At 47.5% G+C, this 24,027-nt stretch overlaps 1 protein-coding gene and 1 long non-coding RNA gene across 6 annotated transcripts in view; both read right to left on the bottom strand.

The window, feature by feature from the left end:
• LOC141512483 (uncharacterized) overlaps positions 1-11,115 on the bottom strand; it is a 91,268-nt gene extending 80,153 nt beyond the window's left edge. For 3 of the 4 annotated variants that reach the window (XR_012475510.1, XR_012475511.1, XR_012475508.1), the window contains exon 1: positions 11,016-11,115. This is a non-coding gene — a long non-coding RNA (uncharacterized LOC141512483). Of the gene's footprint in view, positions 1-5,742; positions 9,724-11,015 lie in introns of those variants that run through there. The other variant, XR_012475509.1, reaches the window with a different exon arrangement.
• Positions 11,116-15,343: 4,228 nt separating this feature from the next.
• On the bottom strand, positions 15,344-19,667 carry CDKN2C (cyclin dependent kinase inhibitor 2C). 2 transcript variants are annotated; one of them, XM_074221478.1, is made up of 3 exons: positions 19,487-19,667; positions 18,723-18,779; positions 15,344-15,868 (listed from the first exon to the last, which is right to left on the bottom strand). In XM_074221478.1, exons 1-3 carry the CDS (start codon positions 19,613-19,615, stop codon positions 15,440-15,442), a joined length of 615 nt encoding a protein of 204 aa, XP_074077579.1. In that variant the 5' UTR covers positions 19,616-19,667; the 3' UTR covers positions 15,344-15,439. The 2 variants fall into 2 exon arrangements, with proteins under 2 accessions (XP_074077579.1, XP_074077580.1); XM_074221479.1 differs by lacking the exon at positions 18,723-18,779.
• Between the last annotated feature and the right edge of the window lie 4,360 nt (positions 19,668-24,027).

Here is a 24,027-nt window from a genome sequence, read left to right on the forward strand (position 1 = left end):
GGCCCTAGGGAACAAAACTAGCAACTGCAGAGTCAAATGTAAATTTGATTTGGGGGGTTGGGGGTGGGGGGGAGGGGAAAGTTTTATAACAACTAGACTTGTCTAAAAAGGGAAAAGGTTTTCCCTTTTCAAAACTGAGTTTTTTGGTTCCTGGAGATCTTTACACATTCAGTTTTCAGGTCTGTTCCAATGAGAATTTTTTCCTCCATCAAGATTGAACAAGATGGAGCTTCTAAGATCCTTTCAGGTCCTGAGTTCTGTGTTTCTCGTACACTTGAGAAACAGGGAGACTTTGCGAACCACAGACTGCTATGATCCTGTGCAATGCTATTGACTCAGTGCTGTTGGATTTCAATATGGCGCTTGATAAATTCCTTCCTATTCTCCTTAGGGGAAGGCTAGATTGATACGGGTAGGGTTAAGTTATCATTAATTCTATAGAGGAGGAAATGGTTAAATAAGGAGAACCAAACAATGGGTAATAATGGAGTGAGGTTCTCTTGTAACTAAGTCTATAGTAGAATGCTTTAGGAACTTGTCATTGGCCTATTACTGTCCATTTACTTGAAAGAAGACTTGTATGAGCAAGATGAATGGTTATCAGATTTGTAGGGGGAAATCTACTGGCTAAAATCCCACTTTCTGGGCAGCTAGTTGGCCCTGTGGATAGAGCATCAGCCCTGGAGTAAGGAGGACATGAGTTCAAATCCAGTCTCAGACACCTAACAATTACCTAGTTTTGTGACCTTGGGCAAGTCACTTAACCCCATTGCCTAGCAAAAAACAAAAAAAAAAAAAAGAAAGAAAGAAAGAAAAGAAAAGAAAAAAATCCCACTTTCTATAGGAAGTCTTTCCCCAACCCTTTTAATTCTAGTCCTTTTCCAAAATTATCCTTTATTTATTTCATTTATCCATAGTTGTTTGCAAGTTGTTTCCTCCATTAGACTGTGAGCTTCTTGAGGACAGGGACTGTCTTTTACCTTTCTTTGTAGGACCAGTCCCTATGACTGTATTGGCATATAGTCACTGCTTATTGACTGACTAACAAAAGCCAGCAAGAACTATAAGAAAATCAGTGAAAAAATAGAATAAAGTATAATATAGCTCACATCAAAAGCAATAAATCTGGAAAATAGGTCCAGAGGAGAGTTTAGGAAAAATTAGGTTTCTACTAAACTATAATAATTTTCTCGAAATCTCAATTTTATCAAGAACTATAAATGAAAATAATTTAGATCTACTAGAACCAGAGAGCAAAATGAAGATTGATCATTTCCTGAAAGAAATCCCAAAGGGAAAATCCCTGGGGATGAAATAGCCAAACTCCAGAGCTTCCATAACAAAGAAAAGCTATTGCAAGAATCTAGAAAAAAATTCAAGTACCAAGGAACTATATATGTATATAGACAGTATCATACAAAACTTGGCAACATCTCCTATACATGAAGGGAAGAAAAAGGAATGGCCATTTATATAGTGCCTACTATGTGTCAGACATTATTCTAAATACAGTTTAGGATTAGTGATTTGTCCAGAAGCAAGTAGGTATCTGAAGTCAAATTTGAACTCGAGTCTTCCTGATTCTAGGCCTAGTAATTTTCCCACTATATTACTTAGCTGCCTCTAAGAGATAGTTTTTTCTTCTATGAGAAGAGATCTTGGAATGCAATATTCCAAATGGAAAAAGACAAATGCTTAAAACCAAGACTAATTTGCATCATCAAGCTGACTATATTCCTATTGGGGGGGGGGAATTGAATCTTTAATAGAATATGGGACTTTTTTTTGCAAGACAGTGGGGTTAAGTGACTTGCCCAAGGTCACACAGCTAGGTAATTATTATATGTCTGAGTCTGGATTTAAACTCATGTCCTCCTGACTCCAGGGCCAGTGCTCTATCCATCACCTAGTTGCCCCTGAAATATAGGACTTTCCGACATGTTTGATGGAAAGACTGGAGCTGAGTAGGAAGTTGGAAATAAAAATACAAGAGACAAAAGAAATCTAAAAAGACGAACATATTCAAGCAATTGAAAGGAGGCTATATGTTGATGTGGTACTAAATTTTTTATATGGGGAGAAAAATAAGTGTTGATTCAGTAACAATGTATTTGAATGGTATGGAAGAAGTTAAAAACAGCTGTTGGTGGTGAATTGTTTCTGTTCTAAGGGCTTTAAGAGGGGGAAAAGAAGAAAGCATAAAAGAAATACATTAGAGTAGAAATGAGGAAAAAGGGAGTGGAACTGTTTCCTCCTCATAATCAGAGTATGTGGGAAGAAGACCATACAAATAATGGAAGAAAGGGTGAAAAGAGAAAGCATCAGATGAATCTTATTAATTGGAAATGAGAAATGTTTGTCCTTCACTTTTTTTTTTTAGGTTTTTGCTAGGCAATGGGGTTAAGTGGTATGCCCAAGGCCACACAGCTAGGTAATTATTAAGTGTCTGAGGTCATATTTGAACTCAGGCACTCCTGACTCCAAAGCCAGTGCTCTATCCATTGCACCACCTAGCCATCCCTAGAAATTTTATTTTTTTTCACCCTCATAAGCAGCAATAAAACAGAATGGGATGAGCAGGAAAAGACAGTGAGTAGTCACAAGCAAAATAAAATTCATAAACCTGAAAAGATGACTAAGAGAATAAAAGTCTAAGGGGGGGAGGCATCAATTGGGGAACTGTTTTGTTTTTGTTTTTGTTTTTTTTTTTGGATTATTAGAAAAGTTTATTACATATGTGTAATGGAGTAAAAAGAAATCAAAAATGGTATTTTGATGGTATATCTTCAGTAAGAAAGGAATTCCTATTAAGTACTTTTGTTGGGAAATGGGAAATGGAAAAAAATGGTCAGTTGTGCTTTTATCTGTTTGGCACAGGGAACTGTTAAACAAATTTTGGTTCATAAATGTAATAGAATATTATTGTACCCTAAGAAAAGTCAAAAGAGAAAATTTCAGAGAATCTTGAGTACTATGTATTGATGCAGAGTGAAGTGAGCAGAGCCTGGGGAATAATTTATGTGAGGACATTGTAAAGAAAAGCAATTTGGGGAAAAAACTATGCCAATCATGTCTCCAAAGAAAGTACAATGTTGGTAGCTAGATGGTGGAAGTGATAGAGCACAAATCCTAGAGTCAAAAGGACCAGAGTTCAAATCTAACTTCAGACACTTGATACTTGCTAGCTATGTGACCATCACCCCATTGACACCATACACACACACACACACACACACACACACACATACACACACACACACACACACACACACACACACACACAGAGAAATTATGACAAGGCATGTTGCCAACCTCCTGATACAGAAGTTATAGTCTCAAGATACAGAGACATACATTTTTAGATATGGTCGCTGTGTGGATTCTTTTTGCTTAACTAAGCTTATTTGTAAAATGCACTTTTTTCTCTTGATTTTTAAATGGGAGATGGGGAATAGTGTTGAGGAAGTGAAAGGAAGTTATCATTAACAATGAAGAAAAAAAGAGGGCTATTGAAATATTTTTAAAACACACCAGAGAAAAATAGAAAAATTTCAGAAGGAAGCACAGAGAAGTGGTGCAACTTTGAAAATAAGATGTTGAATTTATAATAATTTTTTTAATGCAAGTAGAAACTAGAGAGTTATGGTTTCATATGCAATCCTCTTTGTGTTCTACTTTGGATGGAAATGCTCTTTTTATGTTTAAATTCCAAATAACAAAAATAAGAGTTTTAGTAGCTGGTGTGTGATATAATGAACCCAAAAGCTAATGGGCTATGAGCTTCCCCAAATAAGAGATGTAATCCAGAAATAGAGAGGTGATAGACTCATTGCTTTTTACCCTTCTTAGGGGTATTGTGTTCAGTTCTTGATGGCTATTGACAATCTGGGGTGTATCCTGAGGGAGATGTACCAAGATTGGAAGAAACTAGAAACGCTGTTACATGGAAATGGATTAAAGGAACTGAGTAAGAGAAGACTGGGAAGGAATGGAGGGGAAGTAGACATGAAAGCTGTGTTTAAATGTTTGAAAGGCTGTCTTACAGAAGAGGAATTGGCCTTATTCTGCTTGGCCCCAGGGGAAAGAACTAGAAGCAAAGGGAGGAAGTTGCAAAAAGGCAAATTTTTTGGCTCCAAGTAAGGAAAATCTTCTTAGTCATTATTAGATGGAGCTTGTCAAAGTGAAAAGAACTGCCTGAGGTTGGAGGATGAAGGGAGTTCCCTATCACTAAAGGTGAAGCAGGAGTTTGCAGTGATTTCATATTTAAGGGAATGGTTGATGTAGTAGTTCACTGAGGAACACCTCTCCAGGCGTGATATTTTATAATTCCATTATTCTTTTATAAAAAATGTAAGTCACTTCATATAAGTGACTGATTCTTTTGTTTTCTCAGAGAATAAAAGTCTCCCACTGAATAGTAACCAAATGAATAGTGGCATTTTTCTGTAATAAGCTCTGCCTTGTAGTATGGTTCTATGTCACACTACCATGCACTTGCTTCTACCTTGTTTATGGTCTCCCTGAGTAGCTTGTTGGCTTCTTGGGGACAGGGATGTTCTATTCCATTTTATTTGTGTTTTTTTTTTCAGCACTGTAATGCAATAGTACCTTAACTAATTATCATTGAGTTAAAAATCCTTTTTTATCCCTAATTTGTGCCACTTTGATCAGTATTCATTTAAGCACACCCTCCATCTATATAGTTTAATCCAATTTTGAATAATAGAAATGAACCTCAGTGATAATCTAATCTAACACCCATTTTATAGATTTGTAAACTAAGGCCCAGGGAAATCAAAGATTTATTCAGTGCTTTACAAGTAAGGAGTAACAGAGCTTGGATTTGGACCTTGGTTCAGGATCAGTTTCTCTTTATATGTATAAATTAATATTCTATAAGATAATCAAAATTCAAGCAAATGTAAGACAACCAATATTTATTTGATGATCTGCTATATGCTAGACTGTACATTAAAATGACTAAAAGCTTCACTTGGCAAATTTTAATCTTTTTTTTTTAAAGTTAAAGGTATCATCTTCATCTTCCTTGAGGTCTTTTCTGAACCTCTCAGTCATAATGATCCTCAAATCCACCAATAGAATGTAAGCTCCTTGAGGGTCTAAACCTTTTTTGATCTTTGAATCCCCAGAACCTAGGATAGTGTCCATTGCTTACTGAATTAAAGTGATATGTGTAGGTAAAAGCCTTTCCCCCTGGAACCACCTTAGATTTTTAGAACTGTGAAGTATACTAATTTGTCAGGATCATATTTAGGAATTAGAAGTTTAAATTTTAATGAACTCCTTTCCTTTATGATTATTATTCCTATAGCATATGGAAACTATATAGAATATATAAATATAAATAATATATATATATATATATATATATATATATATATATACACACACACACACACATGTGGGTGTAAATATACATGTGAGTGTATATTTCCCTAAAGAGAAATAGGCAACCTAATATACTTAGAAAATTCTGTACAGCACTACTTGTTTCCTTGAAAGTTTACTTTCATAGCAAATAAATTATTTCTGCTATTCAATTTGACTTCAAACCCGATTATAATGCCAATAGATAAAACTCAATATTATTACTTCTATCTTACTTTTTGAGGTAAAGTCTTTCAGTATATATGATGCATCAGAGCTACTTTGTCACTCTAATATGTTCCCAGATTCTCCTTAGATATATTTGCATCTAGTTAATTCACTAAATTGAATTACCTTTAATTGTTAAAACTCCCACATAGTAGAGAATGTCTTCCAGGGGTGAGAGTGATGGAAGAAGTGAAACCTCAACCCCAGAACTTGAGGTTATTTACACTACAATGCTAAATTGTAGCCCATCTTCTGGCTATTGTCACATTAGAATTTTTCAGACACTTTTTAATCCAGATTCTGATCATATTTGGAGTTCCTATTACTAGGAAGAAAAAAATCATAAGCAATCAAATCCGGAAGGGATTTAGTCCAACCCCCTCATTTTAACATTAGAGGAAATGAGGCCCAGTGACCTGCTCAAGGCCACTTTCATAATCCCAGGGACCAGAGCTTGGCTTATTAATTTCCCTTTCCTCATCAGCACATAATGTTTTGTTCCCAAAAGTCTAGAAAAGAAGATGGAAATCATTCAGACTTTTGGCAAATTTCATATGCATACACACCTACACTCACACACATACAGAAATCTATACATTTATACATACACATCAATATTATGTGCTATGTTTGTATCTCTGGTCACTTTCTTAATTTTCTGTTTAATTGAGAAAGTTATCAAGGGAGATTTTTTTTATCAAATGTTGCAATGTTCTCATTATTCTTTTTTTAACCTATATTTTGAGTTTATTCTCCTGAAATAGTGCATTTTTTTTTTAAACTGGGCAAGAGTAGTCTCATGATTTACTTTTTGTTTCATTTCAATATATTTAAATTCCAATTTACTTATATTACTTCTTAGAACCCTATCCTTGATCATCATTAAAGTTAACCTTACATCTTTCTTCAATTCATTTCTTTTATTGATAGATGAAAAAGAATACCATTACCAAAAACTAGATTTTCATCTTGGTAATTGGAGACAGAATATTTTCCTTAGAAAGCATTCGTATTTAAAATGATTTCCCCCTAACTGAACAACCAAAAACTTCATTTGCTGACTTACCCGGAGGATATGGTACAAGATCTTCTAATAGGGTCTGATGAACTGAAAGTACTTTGGGGGTATTTTTATTGTGAAACAATAACTTTTTTTTTTTGCTGGTTATTTTTGGTCTAAGTATAATTTTTACATTCCACTTGTGGTAAATGCACCCAGAAACCTTTTAGAAGTAGAGGCAGTTTTTGAAATTAAAAAATTAAAAGCTTCATAAATAAGTCAGTGATTAAAAACCCCCTCAACAACATTGAGTCATATGATGAACAGTGACCTACACAGTTTACCTTGGATTATTGCTCTTATTAACTATTCTCTGTTATTGCCACGTTTAAATTTTGGCTGTGGTTTATCCAAAGTATCCCTCTGGGGACAATGAAAAATTTTCTCCTCTTTTTATTGCCTTAGTGTTGGGTCATGATTTTTTATTTTATTTTATTTTATTTTTTGTTTTTAGTAAGGAACAGTAGAGTTTAGATATCTGTTGGCAATTTACAACTAGCACATTGCTTTACTGATTGCCCAGAATGCCCTGGTCAGTCAACCTATGATCCATTCTGTGCTTATTGGCATAATGCCCATCTCAAACCTACATTATTCAGCCCCAAGGGCTAGTATTCAATGTAGTAACCCATCTCTCTGCCATTCTGAGTTAATCACTGATCTCTCATCTGTATATAAGCTGTTTCATAATTATACTTTACCTATAGAACAATAAACAATCACTGACCTTCATAGTTGTTCACAAATACATACACATTCAGATGAAAAAAAGATAGGAAACCTTACAGAAAAATTGGGCAACTAAAAATAGCTAGAAATTAATTTTTAAAAAATTATTTCCTATTTTTACATAATTTAAAAAGATGTTGATAGCATTCCCTCTCCCCCTTTATAAGGTTGTTGTGTGTGTAGTGTTCCTGATTTTGGATTTCAATGACAATGGCAAATAGCCCATCATTATTAATTAATGTTAAAAGACCTTTTATGCTAATATTAAATATTCCATGTGAAAATATCCAGTTTCCTTATTCTTCTTCTCATTGTCATCACTGTATTTTTAAAACTAAAATATGATTGCATAAATGTCTTTTACATTTATTTCTCACAAGGAGAATTTTGAAACAGTAGTCAGGCTAGAAGAACCAGAAACACTGTCATATAAAGGGTTGTGTGAGACAAACACTTTGTTTTTTTTTAACACAAAAATATTTTTAATTTTTGCTTCTCTTTTTCACATAATTTTATGTGGCTCATTACTAACAATGTGGCAAATCTCATAATTCAGTGGTTACAAAGCATCACAGTGTTCATAAGTAATGTCTTCAATATCACCACACCATTTTTACAAAAGCTTACAAATTAGTATTACTGTTATTGTTATCATTATTTTGCTTACCAAATCTTGAAGATAGCTTAGTGAGAGCCCTCTTCAATCTATTTTACTTGAAAAGGCCAAGTGAAAAGTTTAGTAAACTGAAAGACATTAGCTTCTGGCAGCAAATAAGATGGGCTCCCAATAAAAAAAAAAATGGTTTCCTCATTTTCCTTGGGGTTTCCAGTTGGGAGAGGGAGAAAAAAATATTATCTGAGAATTTATTGTACCTATATACACACACACATCACTGATCCATCTAGAAGAAACTCTTCCACTTGAAAAAAAATTTCTAAAACTGAATAAGTGCACCCTATTGTCTGTTAAATATTCAAGTCTAGCTAAGAGCACTGGAGTTCATAAATAAGTTTCAGTTAAAAAAGAGTACTTTTGGAAACCTTACAGAGTTTTAGAAATTTAGGAGTGTTTTAGAATTACTGTTATCCATTATTTATCTTCTTTTACTCAAATAAGAAAAGAAAGTGAACTTGTGTATGGAGAAAAGGGTTTCCATCAACTATAGCAAAAAAAACAATTTGATAGCTTAAAATCAATGCTGAATTAAATTGGTAAATTTTTAAAATATATCTCTAGAATAGACACATATACTATCTTTATGGATATACAGACATTAATATGCATAATTGCTCTTTGTTTGGATTTACTAGAAAGAGGTGTTTTTTTTTAATGATATGAAATAGCCCTAAATAATGCTGTTTTATCCTCTGTTACACATCAATCGCCTGTATTTAGATGGGGGAAGGAAAGTAGCAATTAAAAAAAATGATAACTGAAGAATAATTCCAATAAAAAGGAATATTATAGTAGATGTTCAGTTTCAGAGGGAATGATTCACTTTCTAAAAAATATATAACCATCTGGCTTTGGTTTTCATGGCATTTTCTTCTCATCTCATTTCTCTACAGACAGTAACAAATTAATTTTCTATTAAAGCAAAAATTATAAATCCTATTCTAATTTGAGAAGTGAATAAATAGTAATTCGGTTTGCCAAGGACCAGAGCTGAAACCTTGCTTAGACTCTCCTGGGTCTGACCTCCTAACATGTGTTGTGCTCTTGAATATTTCAGGAAATTTTTGGATAATGTATAGGAAACATCTCAGTTGGTGAGTTATTAGGCTATAGAGTGCACCGTGATTTTTTTCCCATGTAATTTTTATGAAAATAAGACCAGGCACTAGGTCCTTTCCCAGCATTTCACATAGGCCCACTCCAGAATTTACATAAAAGTGATCATAACTATTTTTTTCCATAAATTAAAACGCCTCTAAAATTGTAGTAATATTTATACATCAGGAAAATGAATGTCTAGGGGGTCAAAACATTGTTTAAACTGAGCAACGTGTTTCCCTGAGCCTCGTTCTTGTTCATTACTTACAGTGTGGAGACAAGAAAATAGAGGATTATGATACTGGCATTAATCAGTGGAGCGTTCTGGTTATGTGGGGGGAAAGGGGAGCCACAAAGAATGGACGGCACCGGAGAGAAAGTCCTGTGCTGTGAAAGGCTTCGGGGCTTCTTTTAAGCGCACTCCGCCGGCATCGGGATCCTTCTCTCCGGCTCTCGGCTGCGTTCTGTCCCGCCGGTCAGCGTCTCTCCTTTAAAATGGAGACACCGCAGCCCAGGGCGCTGTTCCTCCGGGCGCGGCTGAGGAGGGTCGCGCTGCGGGGACCCCTAAGGAGCCGCGGCCGCCGCGGCTCCCCGCCGGCCCCTGCGCTGCTCCCCCTGCCCGGCCCGGGCCGGCTTCCCCGCATCTCGGAGCCGCAGGGCGCCCAGGCTGGCGGCTCGGGGCCAGGCTGGCGGCTCCGGTCCAGGCTGGCGGCTCGGGGCCAGGCTGGCGGCTCCGGTCCAGGCTGCTCCTCCGGGCGCGCCCGGGGCTCGCGAGTCCGCCCCAACCTGCCCGGGGACGGGACCCAGCCGGAAAGCCGTCCTGGGAGCAGGGTCCGGGGCGGCCCCGGGGGGCCGGGCTTGCGGGGCTGAGCGGCCGCCGAGGCGCGGGGCGCCCAGGCCCGGGGAAGCCCCGCGCGGCCCGAGCCGCCGTCCGGGGAGGGTCCGGCCGCCGCTCGGGGGCCGCCGGGCCCGGGCTGCGCAGGACGGCGGCTCGGTCCTCCCCGAGCGCCGCGCCCACCGGGCCTGCGGGGCCTCCTCCCGGGGGTCTGGGCACAGGCGGTCCCGGGGGAGGGGGGGGTCAGTGACCCTCAGATCCCGACCCCCCCGGCGGAGCAGTCCCTGCGAGCCCCCCAGGCTCCGAGCCCCCCGGGGCTCGCCTCGCCGGCCCCCCCGGACCCATGCAGAGAGCCGGTCCGAGGTGCCAGGCGTCCTGGGGGGGGGGGCGCCCCGACTGCCCCGGCGCTGGCGGAGCTGGGGAAGGGTCGCACGCCCTCCCCCCCCGAGACTAAGGCCCGGGGGACAGGAGGAGGAGCAGCCGGCGAGCCCCCCCGGCGCCCCCCTCCCGGTCCTCAGGGGCCATTTTCCAGCTCCGCCGGCGAGGCTTCCGCAGGTGCCGCTCCGCCCGGGGCCAACCCGGGGGACCCCCCTCCATTTGGGGGGCTTTTCAGATAAGCAGCAGCCCCCCCCCCCCCGGCGCTGCCAGGTTTCCCCCCCCGTCCTCACTCGAACTCTAAGCCCTCTCCTCCACTGGCCTCCACTGACGCCTATTAGGCGCCTACGGTTTACGCAGCGCGGCTCTTGGGCAGCCCTGCCCGGGCACCCTCCCTGCGCCGCCGGGGAGCCCGCTTGGGGGGGGGGGTCCCCGGATCCGGCCTCCCCGCCCCCCTCGCCCCGGCCGCCCCCACGCTGCCCTCCAGCCTCCTCCAGCCCCGAGGCCCAAGGGCACCGCGAGCTGGCCCGAGCTGGCCCGCAGAGGAGGGGAGCCGCCGGCCCCCGAAAGCCGGGCCCCGGGGACCCGGCCGCCCGCCCGCCCCCCGCCGCCCCGCACACACTCACAGCCGGGGCGCCGCCAAGGTCACGGTCAAGGGGGGGCGCTTCGGTCCCTCAGCCCCGCCGCCGCCGCCCTAGGACACCGAGGAAGGTCGGGGGGCCGGGCCCCGCAGAAGCCCGAAATCCCCGCGGAAAGGCGGCTCTGTCCGGCGGGCGGCCGGCTCCGAGGAGCCCCGGCCCCCCCGGCCCTGCCTCCTCCCGCTAGCCCAAGGCGCCCAGAGAGCGGGGTCAGGCGAGGTCCCCGCAGGGGGGCCGGGGTGGGGGCGGGGGCAGCGCCCGCCGCCCCCCTCCCAGCCCCCCCAGCCCCGGGAGCCGGGCGGCCGGCATAGGGGGGTGGGCTGGGCCGGGGGGTGGGGGGAGCCGAGCCTAGCAGGCAGCCCAGCCTTCGGAGGAAACTGAGTAAATTAAAGGAGCTGTTATTTCAGGCGCGGAAATTTAAAAATATTTGGACAGGAAGAGAAAAGAAAAGAAACCGTAGCAAGGAGGAGGAGGAGGAGAAAAAAAAACCAACCCCACTGGAGCTAACGGTTTTGAAAGTCCTCCACACCCCCTCTTCTCCTCCCCACACCCCCGGCGGCGCGGGCTGCCTCTCTGCACCCGGAGGGAGGAGGGAGAGCTGGGCAGAAAGAGGGCGAGGGGCCGAGAGCCGGGGGAGGGGAAGGCGAGTGGGGGGGCTCCGGGCAGCCCCCCCGAGCCTGCCTAAACCCAGGCCTAGAAACGATCCCCAAGAAGGCCCTGGGTTCGAGCACGACCCTGGCCATTTGCTTTGCCATTTGCTGGCGATGTTCCCTCTCCCCCCTGGGCCTCAGTTTCTCTCTCTGAAGTTCGACCCAAGTTCCTCCCAGCTCCAAGTCTAGGATCCTCCACCCACCGACTGGGACCCCAGGGCAAGGGCCGGGCGGCCTCTCATTTGGGGTGCGGGCTGATTGTGCCTGTCTGGTCCGGGCTCCCTAGGCTCCGTGCCCGGCCCCAGCTCTCTCCTAGGTCCTGGTCGCCCTCCTTGCCTGCCAACAGCCAGGCGGACTGTGGCTGTGGCTGCGGAGCGCCATGCAGCTCCCGGGTCAGTCTTGTGGCGGCTCATTTGCAGCTGGACTCCAAGTGCCCTCGGTGCTGGGCGAGCACAGAGCCCACCCAGCTCCTTCCTACTTTCGGCCCCGGCGGGTTTCTTTCCAATCGCATCGGGGGGATGAATGGCCGAGCTGGTTCCTACCTCCCCCAGGACTCAAGTCAGGACTTTGCACTCACTCCTCCACCTCCAGTGGAGAATCTCCTCAGGAAATGAGGCTGGGGTGGGGGGGGCGTCCCCAAAGTCAATGGGGCTTGGACCTCCCTGGTCCAGGTGGTTTAACGGAGCCTCAGTTTCCCACCATTAAAGCGCACGCACCCTTTGGGTCATTGTAGGGACTTGATCTGCTTTAAGAACTTATTCCAAGTGTCTTCTAGCACTGGGGGTGGGGGTGGAGGGAGGGAGCGGATCTGAAGCCGAGAAGCCCAGTCCTTGCCGTCCGGCATAGCCTTTCTCCGGAGCCCTTCACCCATCTCCCCACGGGTCCCGGGTTATCATTCCCAGCCGGGCCTCTGCCAGGCAGCCAGCCGGCCCTTCGACGTTCCAAGCGGTCCCCTCCCTTCCAGTTCCATCCTGCAGCTCCGGCCAGTGGAGAGCAGCTGGATTCCCGCCCACCCTGCTCCCTCTGCACGATGTTCAGTCCTTACACGTTGCAGGATTTCCACGGCCGAACAATGCATCTTCTTCTGAACGACGGACTCAGGGCTTCTGACTTCCTATCGAAGACCACACCAGTCATTTCTAAAATATTGAGATGAGCAACGTGATTTCCGCACACAGCAACAGAGCGATTTCAAATGTTAACTTCTGAATCTGTTGAAGAATAACAGTTCCCTTCACCCCCCCACACCCGCCCCCCTTCCAAACAGAGTTTCCACCACCTGAATTCAAACCAGTGGCAGGAGGATTTTTTGCTGGGCCTAGCTGAAGCCTGGAAAATTGGCCTGAGAGTTAGATTTTGGATCTTAAAAAAGGGGAGGGCAGAATGAGGGAGGAGGCAGTTTTGCTGTATGAAAAACCTGACTGCTGGGGCGGGGGTGGGGGAGATCAAGAAATATCAATTAAACTCTATATTCTTCTTTACTAGGATGATCGCCTTCCCTAGGAAAGGCTTAGTTTGAATCCTTAAATCATTTTCTTTAGTTTAGAAATCATTCAAATGTTGTCAGTTTGTTCAGAGAGAAATAATCTAAGAGAGTGTGATTTCTATTCTGGATATCTGTCATTAAGAGCAGAGACCAATGATGCTTTGGCCTTTTGATACAATTATAATTCTATGTTGATCTTTTCGATAGGGGTAGTTCTGTGTGTCTGTGTGTTTTTATATGTAGGGGTGTAAGGCACTATAATTTTAATTTGGTGAAATGTTGGAAGTGACCTACTTTAACATGGCTGAGCATTATCAGAGGGAGCTGATTACTTTGCTATAAGACAGTGTGTTGGGTTGCTAGGTCAGAATGATTAAAAGCTTTCTCCTTGTGATTTTTACACTCATGGATAATCAGTGACTCAGACCTATTTGCCTTTGCTCAGCTCCAACTGTACTCAGAAAGCCATCTAGCAGAATGGTGCCCCTGCTTTATTGAAGTTTAACCTATTTTTCAGGGGAGAGGGAATTATTTTTTTTCCTGCATAGAAAGTGAACTTCATTGCACAGAAGGATAAAGGGGAATTTCCCACAGACCATCCTTCTGCCTTAAGTGAATGCTCCAGCTAGGAGGAGGGCAGTTTATGTCGAATAACAAAGAGCTTCACAGACAACCCTTTCTGACCTGCAAGGAGAGTGGGAAGGAACCAAACCCAGGGAAATAAACACACTGTGGCCACTCGAAGAGATTTCTTTCCTAAAGAAAAGTAGCCAGGTGATCATCATCAGTCAGATTCTTTATTATAATGACTGACACACACAGTAAAGGGTCTAATAAGTGCAACTTGCCCTGCTTTTGATGAATATAAAACAAACACATCAGCTGGCCTTCGGAAACTGAGAGAGCCATTTATAGACTCCCCTCCATTTACAACTGCAATTCAGAGAATAATTTCCAGAATAGTTTATCAAGTAGCTTGAGGTATAGCTGAACCTAACCCTAGAAGGTAGCGTCCCAACAGTGTTCATTCTGAGGGTGGCTGGCACTGAGGACCACCCAGGACCGGTCTCTTTCTGAGTGGACATGCAGGGAAGCCTCTGAAAACTAAACTACTTGAAATCCATTTCCTTTTGAGAAATGATTTTTAAAATAAACGAGTGTCTTAAAAGCAGACTGCAGGGATTTTCTGTGGCTACAATATATCTTCTTATCACTTCTTTGTATCAGGGATTTGTCCTTGACCCCATAGCAACTAATTCTCTCTAGAAGAGGATCCCAGAAAAAGTAGCACAAATTTATGGGAAACAGTTTAGGGGGATTCTCCACGAGGGAGAGAGAGAGACCACTTCTCCCCCGACCACACACACACACATAATTTTTTGGAAAAGGAGGAGGTTTGGAGAGAAAGGAAGTCCTGAAACGGATATAGAATAGAAATAAAGTCCTGAAATGGATAGGAAATAGAGAGGTGGAAAGGATATAAACTGCATGTGGGGCTGGAGGAAACCTGAACTTGAGGGGCCTGGCTCGGCTTCCAACTGTCTCCTGATCAAATTCTTCACTGTAAAAGGCAAATGAAGGCCTCCACGACCTTGTGCCCTTCCGATTCGGAAACCCCTTCCAACTGGAAGCCTTATGTCTTTTAGATCCACCGGACCTCAGTCTCCTCATTGCACAGAGATGATTTATAAAGCCCTTGCCAGTTCCAGGGCCTGTGATCCTATCTGAACAGAACTCACCAAATCAACTCTATCACATACTTTGAATTAAACCTTCCTGAGGGCCATCAGAGCAGAGAGGAGAGGAAAGTGGGGAGTGGAGGAAGAAATCACCGAAAACATTTTTCCCATTTAAAAAGAGTTTTAATTAGTCAAAAGAAGCATCAGGATATAGATAGACTCTTTGAAAACTGAAGAGGGGGGAATAGGCCAGGGGACCAGAAGGGTTAGGGAGGTGAGGGCTGAGGTGGACGTTGAGGAAGAAGGAAACTCTACATTCCGGAGGAGACCAAAGCAGTTTTGCAAGCAGAAATTAGGTCTCCCGGGGGGGAGGAGGGAGGTGTTTGCAGGCGAATTGGGAGCCTTTTTAAATATATTCATCCATCTTTCGTTTAGAATCCCACCTCCGTAGTTTGAGGCTTTGACTCTTTGCTGAAAAGGCAGTGGGAGAGAGAGCGGGCCCCCAGCCCGGCCGCACACAGTCCGACGGGGCGGCCGATGTCGGAGGGCAGGTGCGGCGCCGGGGCCGGGGCAGCAGCCGGCCGGCCCCTGGGCCTTCTAGGGCGGCTGGGCGGCGGCGGCGGGGGCCGCAGCGGCTGCCGCCGGGGCTCCTGGGCCCGGGGCCGCGTCGTCGGGCCGGCCGGCCTCCAGAAGCCGGACCACGGCGTCCCGGCGGTAGAGGCGGGCCACGTCGCAGGCGGTGTCGCCTTGGTGGTTCCGGTGGTCCACTCGGCAGGCGGTGTGGCGGAGCAGGAACTCCACGACGGGCAGGTGGCCCTCGCGGGCCACCAGGTGCAGCGGCAGGTTGCCGTTGTCGTCCTCCACGTTCACGTCGGCCTGGAACTCCAGAAGAGTCTGTAAGGTGTCCAGAAAGCCGGCCCGGGCGGCGTCGTGCAGGACCGCGAAGCCGGTGCGGTCCTTCAGGTTCGGGTTGGCTCCGCGAAGTAGAAGCCTCCGCGCGATCTCGGGGTTCCCGAGTTTCATCACCTGGGAACAAGAGAAAGACAGGCGGTGGGCGCCTTCCAGGTTCCGGCTGTCCTCTCTGACTCCCCCCAGGGCGGAGGCCATAGGTGGTCCCCACTGGTGACACCGAAAATCCCAATTGGAACAATCAAGTGGCTTTAGGAGAACTGGGATGGGAAGGGTGCGAGGGCTGAGCAGAGGGGAAACTGAGCAAGCAGAAAGTTCTGCCAGAGGGAGGGAGCAACAGGAGGGGGCCGGGCTCGCCAGGCGCCTACCATCTCAGCACTGCACTTTGACATTTTCCACCTGGGGGACCCCCCCCAACTTCTGAGCCTGTTCCCTCATCCGTAAAATGAACAGAACAATATTTGTATCACCTCCTGGGGCTGCTGCGGACCAAAAGCTTCCTACATCTTCAAATGCCGTGGAATGGAAGTTATTGTGATTATTATTATTTTGAAAAACCCTCCTATTGAATGTCTGGATAGGTAGATCTTAAACAGACTGCAAATACAATAGCAAATTTATCACAGCTCCAATCTTTGCAGCCTGGGCCAGGAACCAACAATTAGCTGAATCATTTCAAGGAGAAATTATTTCTTGAATTTTAGAGAGGTGAATAAAAAATACACTGAAGCCTGGTGTTAAAAAACAGGATCCCTGAGAAATTCTGCACTAGAGGGTGGCTGAGGTCCCTTCCAGTTCTCAATCCAGAATAGTTAAGAATTGTGTAATTTCCATTTCATTAAGCTTACGAAATGAAAGAGATTGTGGGACTGATTATTGTGAGTAAAGAATGTCAATCTTTATTTTTGTTCAAGCTGAAAAAATTGCATCTGGTGATACACAAAAGGGGTGACATTTTCTGGGCCCCAAGAGGAAAAACAGCCATTTGGGTGACTTCCTCAAACAAGAAAATAAGTGCTCACAGTATTAGGTTTCATTCCATCACCCAATATTAGACTATATTGGGTTTGGGATTTTTTTTTCTTTTTTGGGAATCCAGAATGATTTAATGTTCTCAACCTCTAATTTCCAAAATAAAAGCATTGCTCAGAGAACAAACAGTCTTGATTTCTTTTTTCCATTTTATATCGACCAAGGGCTTTGTAGTGAGTAAAAGATGCATCTTATAGTTAGAAACCTCTATTCTCAAATAAAGTGGAAATGATGGTTGAAAAGTTCACTAATTTAGGAGGTTTCCTCCCTTTCTATTTTTATACACCTATTCTATAGATGAAGATATATCTGGATGGATCTTTGTGTATCTCTCAATTCAAAATTAAAACAGTGTTAATTATGTTTGTGTTTGGGAGGAGACTGACCAATGTTCTTTTAAATAATACAAAAACAATCATTCACTACTGGTCATTTTTCCAAAGTGCTGTTGGTTTTCCAAAGTCCTAACGGACCACTTGAGTTTCAAACGAGTGATTTACAAAGAAAAGATGAGGTTCCTGTCTCCTTTGAGTCCCTCTCTGCTTAGAAACTATTGTTTTCTCTTCTTATATAATCGCTTGGTGGTCCCTCCTCTGCTTTCTCTTAGTCCCAAACAGTCCAGGCAGCTAGACAGAGCTGTAGTCAACTACTTCTAAGGTTTGACATCAAAATAAAGTCTCAGTAATTAGCAGTTGCACAGAAATGGTTCGCTTTGCAAAGCCCCACAGACATATGCTAGGTATCTCTTGTGGTGTAAGGAACCTCCTTCGACTGTGCTAAGAAGGCCTACATCCAGTGGCCCTCATTAGTAGTATTCTAAAGTCACATCATGTTAGATTGCATCATACAAAATACAAAATATAGATTCTTGCTTCTGGAAAACAGAGTCTCTCACTGATAAGGCAGAAAATGTCAACATGTGAAAATCTTTATTGCTTGCAGGTAGACAAGTAAGTATTGTATTTCTATTTATAATCTGTTGGAAACCACCCCCGAAATCGATCTCCTTCTGAAAAGGAGCATGGCTCTGACTGGGAATGATCCCTAATTCTCTAGTGGTGGCAAAATATATCATAGATGCAAAATATTACATAGGGTTCCCCGAAGACAGCATGCCATTAACCTTTTTCTGAAGCACCACACTGCTGTCTCTTTTAGACTCTCTTCAGGAGGGGAGGATTAAACAAGGCTATGGGTGTTCTTTTTTTCTTCCTTTTTTTTTTTAAAATAAGCTCTTGGAAATCATATTTCGAGTCATAAAACCTGACCTAACACCTTCTGGTGATCATGAGGGTATTTGAAGTTTGAGTCAGTGGCCAGAAAGGAGAGGCATGAGGTGACAGAGACACCTTAGAGCTTTGAGGAGTGAAATCTGTAAGCCAGGCCTTGCCATCAACATCCATTCCAGTTTGTAAATCCACATGGGGGGGGGGGGGGGGGGAGTTGCTTCAATTAAATTACGTTAATATAATGATAGAAGAAAATTTTCCATCTCCCTTCAGAAAAATAATAGCAATATTGGAAACTGCAGAGAGAAAATTCTAGTATTCTCACCACACACCGGTTGAAGATTATACATCCTGGCAAAAAATCTACACCCTCTTCTCTTTCACGATTTTTTTTTTGGGGGGGGGGAGTTGAGGGGCCAGTAGATGAGTGTCATTAAATCAATGAGGATTAAGCTTCCATAAGTGGGTCTGAACGTCGCGATCAGCGGGGTCAATGTAAACAGCCCTGCATCTCCTGGACAACTGACCCCGAGGAGGGCCCTGGCAGCTCTGCCAGGAGCAGTCTGGCTGGCTTTCTGAACAGAGCCAGGGGCTGGCCGGTCGTCTGTTCAAGATGGGTTCCAGGCCCCTTCTCCTCCGGGCTTCCTGGGAGCCCTGGGGTCTCGGCGGCCGTCCGAGCTCTGCGGCGCGGGACAGTGTGGGGCTCCTACCTTTCGGCGGGGCAGAGGGGACACACAACGCGGACGATCGGCCGTCTGCCTCGGTCTCTAAGCCCACAAACAGGACAGCCTCTTCGCGTCGGGGCGAGGGGCACGCAGCGGGGACGGCGGCGCTCGGCGCGGGGTCCCGGGGCCCGCTGCCCACCACGGGGGCGCGGACCCCGGCCGCCCGCAGCCGCCTCCGGTCCCCGCTCTCGGGGCGGACGCCCCCGCTCCGCGCGGCCGGGGCTCAAGGGGCGCGTCCCGCCCCGCGGGCTGCGGACCGTCCCGGGGGAGGCTCGCGCCTTTGTCCGTCCGGCCCGGGGGCCGCGATCGGGGAGCCGGGGGGGGGGGCCGTCGCCCTGCTCCCCGGGGCCGGGGGGCGTCGTGGCCCGGGCCCGCCTCCCGCGGGGCTGGGGGGCCCGGCCCCGGCGGTCCGCGGGGCTGGGGGGGGGCCCGGCCCCGGCCGGTCCGCGGGGCTGGGGGGCCCGGCCCCGGCCGCTCGGCCCTCGAGGCCGGCCGCGGGAGGGCGGGCCCGGGGGGCCCCTCGGGGCGGCGCGGCGCCGCGGACGGGCGCCCCGGGCCCCGCCGGCTCTGGCCGAGCCCCCCCCCCCCCGGCGCCCGCGCGCCCGCCGCCCCCTCCCCGCGCCGGCCCGCTTATTGCAAGTACGTCATCGGGGGGAGTCGGAGGTCGGGCGCGCGGCGGGCGGCCGGGCCGGGCGGGGAGCGGGGCCGGGGGCCGGGCCGGGCCGGGGGCGCCGCCGCGGGGCACCCACCTGCAGCGCCGTGCGTCCGAAGCTGTTCTCCGCGTCGGCGCTCACGCCGCCCCGCAGCAAGTCGCTGAGCCGCTCCAGGTCGCCCCGGGCGGCCGCCGACGCCAGCTGCTCCCCCGGGGGCTCGGCCATCCTCCGGGCGGCCGCGGCGGCCCAGGGGCGTCAGGCGGGCCCCCCCGCGCCTCGCCGGGCCGCGTGCCGGGCCGCCCGCGCGACCCCGGGGCTGCGGCGGCTCATCTTGGGGAGGGAGCTCCGTAGTAAATACTAGTAAGAGCCGCCTGCCAAGAGCCCGCCCCGCGGCCACACGTGACGCCGCGGCCGGGCCGGGCCATTGGAGGGGCTCCGCTCCCCGCCGCCGGACCCCGCGGGCGCCCCGCCGAGGGCCACCCCGCGCCGGCCGGCCCGCCGGGGCCCGGGGGGAGGCCGCGTGACCCCCCCCCCCCCCGGGCCGGGCCTCCGCGGCGGCGGGGCGCGGGGGGCCGGGCGGGGGGGGGGGGCCGCGGCCGAGGCGCCCCCCGAGGACGGGCTCCGGGCCCCCGCGCCCCGCGCCCCCCCGCCGGCTCAGCGCGGCGCCCCGGCCCGGGTCCCGGATGGCGGCCCCGGGGCGCCGCGGGCCTCCGGGCGGGCCGTCGGGGCCGGGCTCGGGCTCCGGGCCGCGTCCCCCGCGCCGGCGGGCCCCGGGCCGCGTCCCCCGCGCCGGCGGCGCCGCCTCCCGCGGCTCGGGCCGGCCGTCCGGCGGGGCCCCGGGCGGGAGCCGCGCTCCGGCCGCCTTCGCCCGCGCGGCCCCGGCCGCTTTCGCCTTTTTTTTCCCGACCTCATCAGCTTTTTTTGAAATGAAAAAAAATTGAGCGCTTTTTGAGTTGAAAAACCCGCCCCCATTTTAACGGCACAGTTTTAAGGAGGCTCCGGCGAGTTGGGAGCCCGCGGAGCGGGAAGGCCCGGCCCCGCCCCCGGCCCGCCCCGGGCCCGCCCCGGCCCGCCCCGCCCCGCCGCGGCCCGCCGGCCCGGCCCGGCCCCCGGCCCAGCTGGAAGCCCCGCGGCCGCGCCGGGCCCCGGGGGAGGGGCGGCCGGGGGCTCGGGAGCGTCCCGGGGCGCCCGCGGAGGGGGCGGGGGCAGGGGGCTCGGCCAGGCCCGCCTCCCTCCCGGGCCGCGGGGCGCCGGGCAGTGCCAGCCCGGCACCTGCCCGGCCGCGGGCGGGGGGCGGAGAGGAGAGAGAGAGACCCCCCCCCCAACCCGGCCCCCGGCCCGGCCCCGGGCCGGCCCCGAAGCGGAGGGCCACTCGATGGATCGGCCGCGCAGCCGGGACCCAGAAACCCGGCAGGGCTTTGGGGGGGCCGGGGGGGAGGGGAGGAGGAGGCTGGGGGAAGGGCGAGACCCAGTTGGTCCGGAGGCCGCCGAGGGAGGGTTCCAGAAAGGTTCACTTGGCTGCAGTGGACAATCCCTCCTTTGAGCTTCTGGGTCTTTCTTTCCCCCTGCAGCCTGCCCCCCCCCCCCCCCCCCGGGTCCCTGTCAGAGGCCGAAGCTCTCCGGGCCTGGTTTTGAGCGAGCGCCGAGGCAGAGGCCGCCTGGTTCCCAAAGCGCTGCCCTGCGCCCTGCTGCTCTCATGTTGTGATCTGCACACACACACACACACACACACACACACACACACACACACCCACCGAGACACACTGACACACACAAACATACACTGACACACAAACACACAGACACACACCGAGACACTGACACACACACACAGACACACACACACATACACACTGACACACACACAAACACACACACACACACACACACACACACACACACACACACACACACACACACACACAGAGATAGATACACCTGTTTAGATGAAACAGCTCCCTGGTCAGAGGCAGAACCTGTTTGAAAAAAAAAATAAAGAGGTTTTGGCCTCCAAACACCCAAATCATATTCAAGCCTAGATAGGCCTCTGGTAACATCTGGCTGGGTAACCTTGAGGTTCGCTGGACCAGCAAGAACAAAAGTCATCAGAAATGTTTTCATGCTTCCAAAATAGCCAGTTTGACCTAGCAACACAATGACAGGTGGGTCCTCAGAAGGAGAGATTCTACCAGGAAACATTTTTTCCCACTCTGAATGATGAAAACTTAATGACCCAAAGCTTTGTTCTTTTGTTCTTAGATACCAAAACTAAATTTGAATTGGGCTATTTCAGAGGGCCTGAATTTTTCTTTCATTTTTCTATTTACTTGGCTTAAAATATCTAGCTCACGTGTTTAAAGCATGTTATCAGTTAATAAACAGGATGAGATGTGTGAAGTCAGTTACCATGGGAATTTATGATATAATATTTTACTACCACTGGGAGATGTGAATAATTATTCCATTGCTGTTCACTGATAAGTAACTGGCATGAGTCCAATTAAAAATTGCTTGCTATAACTTAATATGATTTCTTTGCTTAGTACAGGATGTAACTTATCTAATGAGGAGGCATGCTAAATTATGTATGCTATATGTGACCTATTTTCCATGTTGAATTAATTACTAAGGAAGTTTTATGGTACTGAATCTACCCCTAGAAGCTGTTATTGTATTAACATACCCCATAAGGCTCAGTTAAAGACCTTGGGAACAGGATCTTCAAGTCCTATATACCCACAGAAGGCAGAATGAGGACTTGGGGATGGAAGATGGGGCTAAACAAAAGTCACAGGCTTAAATCCCCCCCCCCCCTTTGTGGATGAGGGACTTGAACTGAACCACATGAAGGTTAAGTGACTTGGCTAAGGACACCTAGATATCCAGCACACAGCTTGGACTGGAATGAAGTACTGTAAGCCTAAACTCGGGTAAGTGTGATTCCCTCCCAGGTCTCCCTGCCTCTCTGGGGAAGTTTTCTATTCATTTACAAATGGAATGAACAGTCTCATAAGGTAGTGAACTTCCTGTCACAAGTATTATTCATGCAGAGGTTGACTGACCACCTATCAGGAAGGTTAGAAAGTGATCTGCACTGATTAGGTTGGGGCCTGATCTTAAGCAGAACATCATGAAACATCACAAACATCAAAAGCAGGCATTTTGAGATTGAAAACCTTTTCTGCTTCATGGCCTTCCCCCCCCCCCCCCACTCCCTTCTTCAAGTAGCCCCTATAACAATAATGGGACTGGTAGCTTTTGATATGGTCCCACAATACACTCTCCCAGTGCTGAAAAGTATTTAGGACTAAATACCAACCCCGTTGGAATCCTTTCTTGATTTTCTGAAGATTATAATCATTATATTGTTAGGAGTCTCTAGAAAGCTACTGTCATAATTTCATTTTATGCTTTGTTCTCAAAGACTCAAGCCTGTAAAACCCTTTTGTTCATTTGTTAGTGTTTGCGTTTCTTCCTCCTGTCCTGAAGGCTTCTTCTAGGATGCCTTTCTAGATCCCCCAGATAGGTGGCAAACAGATCATGTGGCCCCAGCTGGCCTTTTTTGTTTCTTAAGCCCAAGCAGCTTCTCATTCTTTGGTAAGAAGACTGTTTTCTTACTAAAATGAAAAAGTATTCAATAAACTCTACAGTATTTTACAAATAACAATGACCAATGTATTTTTTTTTAATTATAAGAAAAAGATTTTATTTTGAATTTTACAATTCCCCCCCCCCCATCTTGCTTCCCTCCACCCACTCCCCACAGAAGGCAGTCGGTTAGTCTTTACATTGTTTCCGTGGTATACACTGATCCAAGTTGAATGTAATAAGAGAGAAGTCATATACTTAAGGAAGAAAAATATAAGAGCAAAATTACATAGTAAGATGGTTGGGGTTTTTTTTAAGTTTTTTTTTGTTGTTGTTGTTGCAAGGCAATGGGGTTAAGTGGCTTGCCCAAGGCCACACAGCTGGGTAATTATTAAGTGTCTGAGGTCACATTTGAACCCAGGTACTCCTGACTCCAGGGCCAGCACTCTATCCACTGTGCCACCTAGCTGCCCCCATTTTTTTTTTTAATTAAAGGTAATAGTCTTTGGTCTTTGTTCAAACTCCGTAATTTTCTTTTTTGGATGCAGAGGGTATTCTCCATCACAAATACCCCAAAATTATCCCTGATTGTTGCACTGATGCAATAAGCAAGTCCATTAAGGTTGACCATCACTTCCATATTGCTGTTAGGTATACTTCTGGTTCTGCTCATCTCGCTCAGCATCAGTTCATGCAAATCCTTCCAGGCTTCCCTGAATTCCCATCCCTCCTGGTTTCTGAGAGAACAATAGTGTTCCATCACATACATATACCACAATTTGTTAAGCTATTCCCCAATTGATGGACAGTCATTTAATTTCCAATTCTTTGCCACCAAAAACAGGTATGCTGTGAATATTTTGTACAAATGATATTTTTACCCTTTTTCATAATCTCTTTCATAATCATAGTGGTATTGCTGGATCAAAGGCTAAGCACATTTTTGTTGCTCTTTTGGCATAATTCCAGATTGCTCTACAAAAAGGTTAGATGAGTTCACAGCTCCACCAACAATGTTTTAGTGTTCCAGATTTCCCACTTCCCTTCCA

The sequence above is a fragment of the Macrotis lagotis genome, chromosome 2 (genome assembly GCF_037893015.1).
Source record: "Macrotis lagotis isolate mMagLag1 chromosome 2, bilby.v1.9.chrom.fasta, whole genome shotgun sequence".
Taxonomy (NCBI): domain Eukaryota; kingdom Metazoa; phylum Chordata; class Mammalia; order Peramelemorphia; family Peramelidae; genus Macrotis; species Macrotis lagotis.

Bases quoted from the DNA above. Each gene is read 5' to 3' on its own strand.
- CDKN2C (XM_074221478.1), bottom strand. From the start codon at position 19,615: ATGGCCGAGCCCCCGGGGGAGCAGCTGGCGTCGGCGGCCGCCCGGGGC. The intron at 18,780-19,486 runs GTGGGTGCCCCG...TTGTGGGCTTAG, and splicing joins TCGGACGCACGGCGCTGCAG to AGACCGAGGCAGACGGCCGA. The intron at 15,869-18,722 runs GTAGGAGCCCCA...TCTTGTTCCCAG, and splicing joins CCCCTCTGCCCCGCCGAAAG to GTGATGAAACTCGGGAACCC.